This window comes from Echeneis naucrates, chromosome 17 (assembly GCF_900963305.1).
Source record: "Echeneis naucrates chromosome 17, fEcheNa1.1, whole genome shotgun sequence".
Classification (NCBI taxonomy): Eukaryota; Metazoa; Chordata; class Actinopteri; order Carangiformes; family Echeneidae; genus Echeneis; species Echeneis naucrates.
This window is the reverse complement of record NC_042527.1, coordinates 19087979-19099250: the sequence shown is the minus strand read 5'-3', so window position 1 is coordinate 19099250 and position 11272 is coordinate 19087979. Positions and strand designations below refer to the sequence as shown.

Sequence of the window (11272 nt, the reverse complement as noted above, 5' to 3'; positions counted from 1 at the left end):
CTGTGCCGAGGGTGAAGACTTAGACTTAGTCCTGCAGCAAAGCAGAGCAACAACAACAACAAAAAAAACATCAACACAAGAATAAACAGAGAGATTCTAGATCCAGATGTGGAGCAACAAAAACAGCAGCTGGTGTGAACAGACTGCACTATCTGCATATAGAAGAGGAGGCTAAATAACTGAAGCACCTCCAAAGCAACAAAGTCCAGAAGAAGATCAGCACACAGATGATCCAGCTCCTGCTCCGGCCGCATCAGGAGACTCACCTCATTTCTTCTGTGAATGTGTATTAAAACCGTCTTCATTTTAAGCACTATGATGTGTTTTATTTATTTACTCAGCACCAAATCATAACAGGACGGCATCAAGGCGCTTTAATATAAGAGCCAACCAATCCCTCCATGTCCAAGCAAAGCCTAACCCTTCTGTTTCTAATCTTTAGTTTCCTTTTATAATTTCACTCACCGATGTAACTGAAAGTTTCCTCAGATCAGAGCAGTTTAGAGACCAGATAAGACCGAAGCATGTGTACTGACCTGGACAGGAGGTCTGGACCCTAAACTCTGCAGTATATTTCTGCTCTGAGAATCAATGATCAAACTGATCTACTTATAGGAAACAAAGTTTTACTGACCTGTGACGAATGGGGGCATCCACAAACCTGTGTTAAGTATGTGCTGGTCAGAAACCAGTCAATGACTTACAGAGCAGGGGTCACGGTACAGATATTGTAAAGATTAATGAAGTGAAACTTTTTTTATTTATCCACTGCAGAAAGAAACACACCAAGTAGGAGCTGCTTTTCTTTAAAGAACATTTTCTCTATTTGATTTCTCAAGTGCTATAATTACAATGCAGATTAAAATGTATTTTTAAAAAGTTGTTAAAATTTGATTTAAATTGAAATTCTTTCTCAGTCATTGTGACCTACAACAACACAGCTGTTTAAATATTAACAATTCAACGATCGGATTGACACTATAAGTTAACAGGTAACACTTTAAGTTCAAACTGATTTATATAATAGTTTAGAATACATCACTGTAGTTGTATGTAGGTGTAAATTTTGTGTATAACGCATCAGTAAAAATGATAATCTGAATGTGAACATCCTCCTCTCCTCTGTTCTCACACCAAATTCAGGATCCAGATCAGCCTGAACTGTTGAGCATTCACGTCTTCTCACATTTGGCTCTCAGGTGTAAACGGCCTCAGGGTTTTCATGGGTGTAGCAGGACACAGAAGACCCAGAGTCCCAGTTTGATTGGAGCATCATTGTGATTTTAATTCACTATGTCTTATATCACAAAGAAAGTCTTTTAAAAATGCAGACTAGAATTTCTGTATATAAACTGTACACGAAAAGCAAGGCACTATACATTCAGATTGATCAAGCTGCTGTTCCTCCAACCATCCAAGCCCAAACTTTTCTCTCTGCCACGAGCAGCTCAGTAGGTCAGAGTCACATCAGCAGTTCAACAGGAGTTACCTACGAGGCCCGGCAGCATCCAGACACTGCAGACAAAAAAAACAAAAGAGGGAAAGGACGACTTTCCTCACAACATCCGACATGACTGCTTTTTTTTTTTTTTTTTTTTTTTTTTTTTTTACATAAATACAAAGTCACAAACGCATCTACACAAATAAATGTTACACACACTTACAAACATTATATACAATCGCACACACGCGCATACGCACAACCGTAGCATGGCACTCTGACACCAAGCTTCTCAGCATTTTCTTCACCGAGCGGTGACTTCAGACACAAACCATGTACGAACCACAGCAAAGTGTGTCCCCCCCCCCCCCCCCCCACCACCTTCATTCAGACCACTTGAGTTTAATTTTGTTATTTAATGACAAAGTTGAAGTAAAACACAACTGTAAGGAGGCGAGTGCGTCTCCTGTCTCATCGTTTGTGTAGCCGTGAAACATCCTCGCATGTTTCTGCTCTTCCGTTTTCCTGTATCTCCATCTCAAAGTGTTTTCCAGCTCACGTCCCATCATCGCTCCTTAAAACAGCCCTTTGGCCTTCTTTATATTCACTTGCTTCCACCCTGGCAGACGTTCATATTCCTCTCTCTTCATTTCTAAAGCGCTCTGGAACAGAGAAGGAAAATAAAAACAAAGAGCTCATTAAGAAAAGAGGACAAAGACTCCGACAAGCGTTTGGAATATATTATAAATTGACGTTTTAGTGTTGGTGTGAGGTTTAACAACCCCCGAAGAGTTTACTGGATAAAAAGAATATTATTTTTATTCTTCAGATTAAAAAAATGATAAACACACCATGCTAAATGTAAAGCAGGTAATTCTCTTGGACATTTATTCTGAATTCAGAAGTGTAGCAGATAATAAATGAAATAAGTCCCAAAAAGCTAACAGACGGCACATAAAAGTAAAGAAAAGTTAAAATGCGACTACATTTCTACGTAAAGGGTGATTAAACAATCTTGATAAATTTTGTAAAGTGTATAAATGATACATGTCTATTCTGCATTTGAGCCACATCTCTGCAGCGTCGCTCTTTTTGGATCAAATAACAGGCTTATATAAAGCTTCAAGATGTCCAAGAATTAAAGAATTAAAGGGAACATTTTTTGGATTTCACACATTTCTGACACCTACAGCTGTTGATTCAGGGTGTCTGCGTTAATACACATTTCAGGTCCAAAGCAGCAGATGGCGGTGAACAGCGTCGTCATTTTCAGAGCTCTGAATTTAAAACCTTTTGGACCACGTAAGTTTAGCAGCTTCGGTGTTTTCATGCATCCATTTTGTGCTCAGAGACCACAGAGTGAGTCAGACTGGGGTGTAGCCGGTGGTGAATCACAAGTGCATTTATTTATAGTGGTAGAAAAGAGGGTCAGGTGTGTGTGTGTGTGTGTGAGAAGAGCGGAGTAGCAGCAGCAGAAGAGTGTGGATACAGGAAGGTGTTGAGGATAGACAGATTTTTAAAAAGGAGATGAGAGGAAGCTGCACATTTAAACTTCTTTAATTGTCCAGTGCAAGTTGGTCATATGGAGCCTCACTGATAAACGGGATGATTATAAAAAATGACAGAGTGTGTTTGATTCATGGCTAAAATTATTAATCAGTTATCAAAATAGCTGCTAATTAATTTTCAGCCAAACAACAGATGAATAAACTGAGTCATCGCTTCAGCTCTGTGAGATTTACCCTAAAATGTCATTAATGGCTAAGAAGACACACCAAAATGTAAAGTGTGTTATTTCTATTTGGACTCCTCGAGGTTAATCCTCTTTATTATTTCATAGTTTCTTTTTTCTTTTCACAGGAGCAGAATCTAACTTGGGGTCATGCGTCTTTATCAATATTTCCTTTCTGCTGAGTGAGGAAGTTGAAGCGCTGGATTCTTTGAGTTGATGCATAAAGGACTTGACTAAATGTGACAGATTCATCTCGCTGGTCTATTTTAGATGTAACTGTGCAGCCAAGCAGCAAAACTTTCCTCCTTCGACAACCGCGCGTCAAAGACAGGAGTGAATCAGAGTTTCTCAAATCCACAGAGGAAAGACAAACACAGAGCGGACGTGCTTGAAAAGAAGAACAGGTCAGTGTTCAGTCACACCAGAAGCTCGTCTTACCTGCTTCCACCTACAACTTGCTCTGTGAAGTGAGAGTTAGACGGCGTTAGAATGAGCGGAGAGAAATCCTGCTCTGACTGTTTAACACGTGAACTTTGAGCAGAAGTGATTTTGAAGATAGTTTCTGAGACATTTTGACAGACGCTCTCTGACTTTAGCCTCACTGACCTCAAAGTCCTGGTCGGACAGGTAGACCTCCAGGCGGAGGGGGTCCACTCCCTCGGGGAGGGGCCGGGCCTGCAGCTGAGCCAGAGGAAAGGCCTTCTGGCAGAGCCGGGCCAGGACGTCCTCCACCAGGATGATCTGGTTACACACCTCGGCCTCCTGCAGCCGCACAACCACACGAGTTAGGGAGTGACTGGACCTGAACATATATATCATCAAATATCAGTGTGAGTGTGTCGCTCACCCTCTCTGTGATCTCAGCCACGTCCTCTCTGTGCTCCCAGCTGGGAAACATGTTGGTGAAGGTGAGCGGCTCCAGACCGGCGTGGATCAGATACGACTTCTGCGGCTTCTTCTCGTTCTTCTCTGAAGGAGAAAAATCAGACACAAACTCTGCACCAACAATTTGTCAAAATCCAACTGCTGCCATTAAATTTGAGCCCGCTTGTCTCTCCTTCATTAAAATTGTGAGTGAGTGGAGACCGTCACAATAAATGAAAATACTGTAAAAAATGAACACATTTCTCTTTAGTGTGTCAGAAATGTAGCAGATAATTTTAGAATTATAACATTTAGTCAACGTTTTATAGTGAACCTGTTTACTAGTTGCATTAAATTCAGCCTGTACTATGAAAACTGAATGAAAACTGTTACAACTGAAGAGGCCAAATAATTAAAATGATTCTTGACCAGTGGACAGCGTCCTTACCTTTGCAGTACTGCAGCACGGTCTCCATGGCGCACTTCCTGTCAGCGTCCCAGCGGATGCGGGCCGAGCCGGTGCTCTCGCTGTCCTGAGGCCACCAGCCCTGCCACAGGTAGACCTCGTGGAAGTTGTCCACCAGGAACAAAGCTGCAACGGGAGAGCAGGAAGGTTTAGACGTTCATCTGTCCAAGTGAGCTCACGCTCGGTGCGTCTCCGTCCACGTCTCACCTGGTTGGGACACGTTGTACAAGTCCTCCTGCAGGAAGGGCAGCGAGCTGACCAGCTCTGGAGCTCTGGACAGGTGGAAGAACTCGGTCGCCACGAATTCTCCAGATGTGCTGCTCAGCTGGAAGAGCCGCGGGGTGAAGTTGAACTTGCCGGGATCTGAAGAAGAGAAAAATCGTTCCTCCATGTTTATTCAGCCTTCACACAACAAAGGATCATTTTTGTCCTCCTGGTGAATGTGGCATTAATGTGCACCTTTATTCTGACAGTTTCAGAGAAAGTGTGTGTGAGAAAACGTCCACGCAGTGTGTTTCTGTACCTTGCAGCATGCAGTCATAAGCCTTCCTGTCCTTTCTGCCCAGAGCCTCCCAGAAGCCTGGGGGCTCCACGCCTTCATCACACTCATGGATGGTCACCTTACTGCTGCTGTGAAGACCAGCTTCCAGAGGACACCTGAGAGGAAGACCATTTCCAATCATGAGCAAGATTATAAGACGTTAAATGCTCAATGTAAAAAAAAAAGAAGGTAGAGCTCACTGCTCCTTGATCTTGAGTGCGGCCGTGTTTCCCACGCTGCGGGTGTGCAGCTGCGTCTTGCAGCCGTGCCACAGGTAGATGATGGCCTTGTTGATGTTGAGCAGGATCATGGAGGCTCTGGATCGCAGGCTGCTGCAGTGGCACGCCACCTCCACCAGGTGTCCCTCCACCGGCACCTCGCCCCGCACACAGTACAGACGCCACTCACCTGTGGTGGAGGTTTCATTTAACCCTGCACAGTTTTGTTTTGTTTTTTAAAGCACTTCTGATGAGTAGGAAAAAAACAAAACAAAACACTGAAATCATTACTCTGTGTGTTTTCCTCCTCTTCCTCTCTTTTGCCAGCATGGACGATCATTCCTCCGTTAAAACACTGCAGGAAACATGGAGGCTCCTTCCCCTGCTGCACCTGAACCTGTAACACACACAGACACAGAATCAGAAAACATCCGAATAAAGTTTGTGAAATTAAGATGCTAGAAAATCACATTTACTTTGAAACTAAGTTGTTTTTTCACCAAACTCAGTCTGTGTGCCATGATGAGCTTCAATGTTTGGTAAGCTTAACGTTCAACATCACTGGAAAACATCTGAACACGTCTATGGAACATTTAAATTCCCTGTGATTGTGGATGTATTTACATTATAAACCAGTTCGTCAGCAGCATTCACTTTCTGCCTGACCCATATTTAGTTCTTGTTTTGGTCTCTGACTGGTGTGACGCCTCGTCTCTGGTACCTGAGCTCCTCTTTCCTCGTCCAGCTCCACCGTCATCAGCGCCGACGTTCCTTTCTCGCTGACGGTGGAGTGTCGGCCCTGCCAGAAGAAGTAGCAGCATTTCTCCCTCCCCGGCCCGGTGCTCCTTGCATCGGGGTTCTGCCTGCGACCAACTGGGACACAAACACAACAAACGTGTCTCAAATTCAAATAACAACGCTCTTAATACAATAAAGCATCATTCCATTTCTCTGTGTAAACCTTTAAAAATGGCAGCTTTACTGTTTTTCGGTTGATTTAGAGTCTTCTTTATTTATCTTCATAAATTTCATCCATCCGGTATTTTGGGTGAATTATATTGGACTTATAGCTGCCTTCTTTTAAATGTAATACTTTGAGATAGATGTTTTTCATATTTGGTTAAAACTTCATTTGAGTTTTATGATGAATGAACTGATGATGAAAAACGTGTGCTTTCTCAGGATTCATTTCATTTCAGCTTGATTTGCCTCCATGTCTGTTTTCATCCATCTTTGTGGTTCCTTTGTCGTTAAACAACCAAAATGTAGCAGTTATTTGAAGGAAGGAGCGACTAACCTGAGGTGCTGACCATGTACTTCCACTTCACCACGTAGGCGTCTCCCTCGTGGAACTGGCCGATGCTCTGGCGTGGGAGGCGGCTGTAGTCGAACTCCAGGATGTGCCAGACGTCCACCGACACTGTGCTGATCTCCTGAGTCCTCATGTGGTCCTCGGTCTCCACCGGGCCATGGCCACGGCCCACGTTTACGCCGTCCAAGATGGTGGCAATGGACGACTGGAGGACCGGGAGCATCAGGGTGGCGTCGTACGGCCGGCACTCTCGCCCCGGGGCCTCCTGGGACTGAGAGCCAGATCACAAGTGAGTCTCCATGATAAATAAAACATATGAAGAGTCTCTGATGAGCGCGGCTTCAGTAATCATCTGATTTACACCTTCTGCTCAGGTACAAGCTCCCCGCCTTCCTTTGGTGTCAGTGGCTTCGTTTCAGTCCAGTCCAGGAACTTCTCTTTGAACAAGATGGTCTCGTTGTGCTCCGTCAACCTGCCAAATATCGCCCAATCAGGACGGCCCTGGCCTTTCCTGTGGGGACACGAAAAGGAAAAGCAGAAAACATGCTTTGACTTTCCAGAGTCTGAGCGGGTTCATCAAATTAATTCACGCATGTGTGAATGCTCACCTGGGGATGAGTGTGTTGCAGCCTCCGGGGTCCAGGGGGTTGATGTCACAGCAGGTGTAGTCGAAGGTCCCGTTCCAGAGGTGTTTGGCCAGCTGGAAGGCCACTTTCCTCTGGGCCAGAGTCACCTCCTTCCCGTGCCACACGTAGACCTCACTGCCAAAGTCAAACACCAACACCTGCAGCAAAAACAAACGCACAACATTGTCCGGACATCAACGCTGCACAGCTGTGTCCTCTTCACTGGAGGTCCAGCTACAGCCGAACAATGTGAGTGTGTTCAGTTAACAGAGACTTCTTTGTGAATTTAAGGCGAGCTCCATCTGAACTGCTCTACATGTTGGACCATATTTTAAGGTTACATCCCTGTTTCTATTAAAAATATAAAAAAAATTTATTATACACACCAAAAAGAAAAAGAAAAAAAAAGAATGCGATATCACCAGTTGAGACAATGCAGCAGATTTGTGCAGTGCGAAGTGGAACAGTCGTATAAAACAGCAAACAGCAGTGGGCCCCCTCCCTGGTCGCAGCCTCCATCTCCTGAATACATGTCTGTCTTTTTTTTTTTTTTTTTTAGCAGCAGCGCCACACAGATGGATGTGGGAGGTGCTTATTGCGGCACCTGCTGTTGCTAAGCAACAAATTAAAACCAGCTCGAAGCACAGGCCTCATTTAAAACAGCCTGAAATTATTCAATATTCAGAGGTTGCTATGTTAAAAAAAAACATCCTCCATTACATTTTCCTATGAGAGAGGATTGCTGCATGAATGATCAGATTTGATCCAATGATGAGCTGCTGCATTGCATTTTGGTCCGCGGGGCATGGAGAAAAGAGAAGAGGAGGAAAACGGCTTCTTCTCTGACCACGAAAAGATCAAACACGAGGCTTCGCTGACCTCCTTGGATGCGAGCAGCGAGCTGCGAGGGACCTTCCCCCACTCATCATCGTCAGGAACCAGTTTGTCGTCCAGCAGTCTGAAGATGCAGTTGGTCTCCACGATGGCGTTCTCAAACTGCTCATCTTCCTCTGGTGGACCGGCGGCTGTTTTCCAATCAGAACATTATTAGCCACATAAACGCACACATGGAGCATCAGGGAGATTAAATGTCTCCGTTTGTGTCTCACGCTGATAAGGCGTCTGTCCTCCGAGGATCGTCCAGAACTGCTGGAAGTCCGGGCCCTGTGGGTTGACCCCCTCCTCCACCGTCTGCACCTGGGTCGCCCTGCAGCCCATGTCCTTCTTTGTCTGGATGAAAGTGGCCAAATCCACGGCCTGCAGGTGAGAGACAAAAAGCAGTTTTTCAGCCTCTAACGGATTGAGATGACGTACTTTTACATCCTGGGCGATGTTGATGTTGACGACATCCTGCGTCACATTCATGCACAAACAGTACAATTTAACAAGTGAGTCATACTGAGGACTAAATAGGGCTGCAGGTGTTTTCAGGCTTTTTGTGCATTAAATCCTAATAATAACAAATGTTTATTAAAAACCGTCTGACGGGGCTCCGGTGGGGAAAAGGAGCTGCGTGGAGACGAGCCAGGAAGCAGGTGAAGCACAGATGGGCGTGTGTGTTTGTGTGTGTGTCTGTGAGGTGGAAATGGAAACAAGAGGCTGAATCATCAATAAATCATCAGCTGCCTCGATGCCTGACGTCTAAAACGAGCATCTGAGTAACAGCCTGTGCTCACCTTGGCCTTCTCGATCACATTTGAGAACTCCCCGATCCAAACGAAGCAGTGCTCCAGACTGACCAACAGGAAACAGTCCCCACTGTTGAGGGACGACGCTCTGGGCTCCACTAATCTGGTCTGAACGTGACGACGCCCTGAGAAATCACGTATAAGGCAGCGCAGCGTTTTAAGGTTTCTACATCACAACACTTTACTGCAGCTCAGCACATCCAACAAAGTATTTCTTTCACCTTTGACCTGCATCAGCATGAGATTCTTAAACGGCACGGCGCTGTTGTTGGACGTCTGCTCGGAGATGTTGACGCTGCGCAGACTCACGCTGCTGAAGTTCTCTTTGCTGGCCAAACCAGCGAGAGCCGCCTCAGAGTACTCTGAGATTTTAGTCACTGGGAAGACAGAGAGAGAAGACGTGGTTTTAAAAACACAGGATAAATGGGGAATATGTTTTCTCCTGGTTGGAAAAAACTAAGACGGCGATGGCTAATTTACAACCTGGAGGCTTCATAACAGCAGCTCACAAACCAAGAGGTGACGCCGAGAGATTGTATTCCTAACAGCTAAATCATTTTTGTAAGGTCACTGTCACCCGTTTAATTTTCCTGGCTGTAAACACAAATATTGTTTCCAATACAAACATGACAAAGATAGATTTAGCACAGACGCCACCACGGAGGGTCATCCTCCAACTCACTCTTCTCAGCCTTTATCCTTTTGCTCTCCAGCTGCGCCACGTTCAGCCTCTGCTCCGTGTACTCGTGTCTGATGTCCTCTCGGGCCGCCAGCATCCTCAGCGGGTTTCTGGATGACTGGACGTTCCTGGACGGACGCACTGACCGCTTGTGCTGCACCATGGCTGAAGCTAACCTGGTGAGAGTGAGGAGCAGGTTGTGTGAGCACGGTGGAAAATGGAAAACACGACACATCTGTCTGATTCTGAGAGTCCACATTTGTCAAAATGCAGCCGTCCATTATTGTCTTACTTGGGACCCTGAGAACCGAAGATGGAGTCAAAGTCCTCACTGATCTCGATCCTGGTGGGCATGCGTGGAAATTCAGTGACGCGTCTGTAAAACTTGGAGAAGATTTCATCATCCAGCTTCATCACTTCCTTCACTGCCTTCTCAGTCACTGTTATGGTTGTTTCCTGCAGGCCTGCCACTGAGCAACAGAGATGAACAAGATTAGCGTCTGATGCAATAAGAAAATCAATACAACAAGGAAACAGACCAATGAAGGGAAACGAGCGCTCAACAAAGCTCTTACTGAATAAATGCACGGGAACCCTTAACAGTGAATATGGGAGAGCAGAAATATCACTGGATATAAAGGTGCAGGGACGCACCTTTGCTATTCAGACGTCCCAAGAAGCTCTCTAACTTGTCCAACTTCTTATCTGACTCCATCTCTGGTCGAGCCTCAATTTCTGAAAGTGAATTAAATTTCACAGAACTGTTTTAACTCCGAACTTCTACTTGGAGAGCAGCAACAAACAGTTCAGTTCAGCATCTTTAAACCTTTAAATTGGTTTGTAAAATCTTCTGAGTGGGATTTGTTTAGCTGAGGGGCGGTGACGTCTGATGTTTCTCACCCTCTTGTGGTTTGCTGACAGCAGGCGTGCTGCTCTTGAGTTTGGTGGAGACTGGTGACAGGATGGGGCTGATAACAGAGGAGGAGGCTGCCAGGCCTGTGGACGCACACACAGGACAAAATATCTGACACTGTGCAGCGATGAGGATATGAACTCCACTCTGAACCAGTATATTCCACATTATTCAGAAACTCAACACATCACGTGTCACATTTCTGTGGAATTTACTAAAGAGACTGTTAAAGATGCCACAACAGAAAAGCTTTGGTGTATTTTTAGGAATAAAATCATACCCAGGGACATTTTCTAACGCTCTGCCTTCAGGGAGGACGGGTGGAAACGGCAGCTTTGCTCACTGACCTTTCTTGACCATCCGAGCAGCCACTGTGTACTGGGTGGAGTCATTGGCTGCTCCTTTGCCCTTCGACTTCCAGGCATCCTCGCGGGTCGAAATCATCTGTTTCCTCTCCTCGATGGTCATCTGAGCCTCGATCTCCTCTCCCGCCTTCTGTGCAGACATGAGGAAATCGGACGAATTATCAAATTATCTGGGATTATTAGGTTAAGGGGCCAACTCTTCAGTGCCAAGAAATAATAAACTCTGCACAGCGAGGCTGACCGACAGCTTCCATTTTAGTTATGCTGATGTTATTAAACTGGTTAAGAGCAAAATAAAACTTAGGAGTCAAAACTTCCAAATGATATAGCACCGTCATTTCATGTGACTCCTCTGTTCTTTCTGGAGCAATTATTCATGTAGTAACGGGATCAAACCAAGCAGATATAAAAAGATCTGATGCATTCA

At 45.1% G+C, this 11272-nt stretch overlaps 1 protein-coding gene across 1 annotated transcript in view; it reads right to left on the bottom strand.

Annotated features, from left to right (window-relative positions):
- Nucleotides 1-1266: 1266 nt before the first annotated feature.
- The window catches only part of LOC115057678 (supervillin-like), a 30257-nt gene continuing 20251 nt past the window's right edge, over nt 1267-11272 (bottom strand). Inside the window, exons 21-42 of the mRNA XM_029524865.1 lie at nt 10828-10975; nt 10468-10563; nt 10222-10302; nt 9860-10037; nt 9571-9743; nt 9110-9265; nt 8877-9013; nt 8310-8457; nt 8080-8225; nt 7183-7358; nt 6938-7085; nt 6560-6845; nt 5984-6135; nt 5554-5659; nt 5245-5452; nt 5027-5160; nt 4711-4866; nt 4486-4629; nt 4021-4142; nt 3780-3935; nt 1886-2103; nt 1267-1515 (exon numbers count right to left, since the gene is read on the bottom strand). Coding sequence (XP_029380725.1) covers nt 2017-2103; nt 3780-3935; nt 4021-4142; nt 4486-4629; nt 4711-4866; nt 5027-5160; nt 5245-5452; nt 5554-5659; nt 5984-6135; nt 6560-6845; nt 6938-7085; nt 7183-7358; nt 8080-8225; nt 8310-8457; nt 8877-9013; nt 9110-9265; nt 9571-9743; nt 9860-10037; nt 10222-10302; nt 10468-10563; nt 10828-10975 — 3138 coding nt within the window. The 3' untranslated portion in view covers nt 1267-1515; nt 1886-2016. The remainder of the gene's footprint in view (nt 1516-1885; nt 2104-3779; nt 3936-4020; nt 4143-4485; nt 4630-4710; nt 4867-5026; nt 5161-5244; nt 5453-5553; nt 5660-5983; nt 6136-6559; nt 6846-6937; nt 7086-7182; nt 7359-8079; nt 8226-8309; nt 8458-8876; nt 9014-9109; nt 9266-9570; nt 9744-9859; nt 10038-10221; nt 10303-10467; nt 10564-10827; nt 10976-11272) is intronic.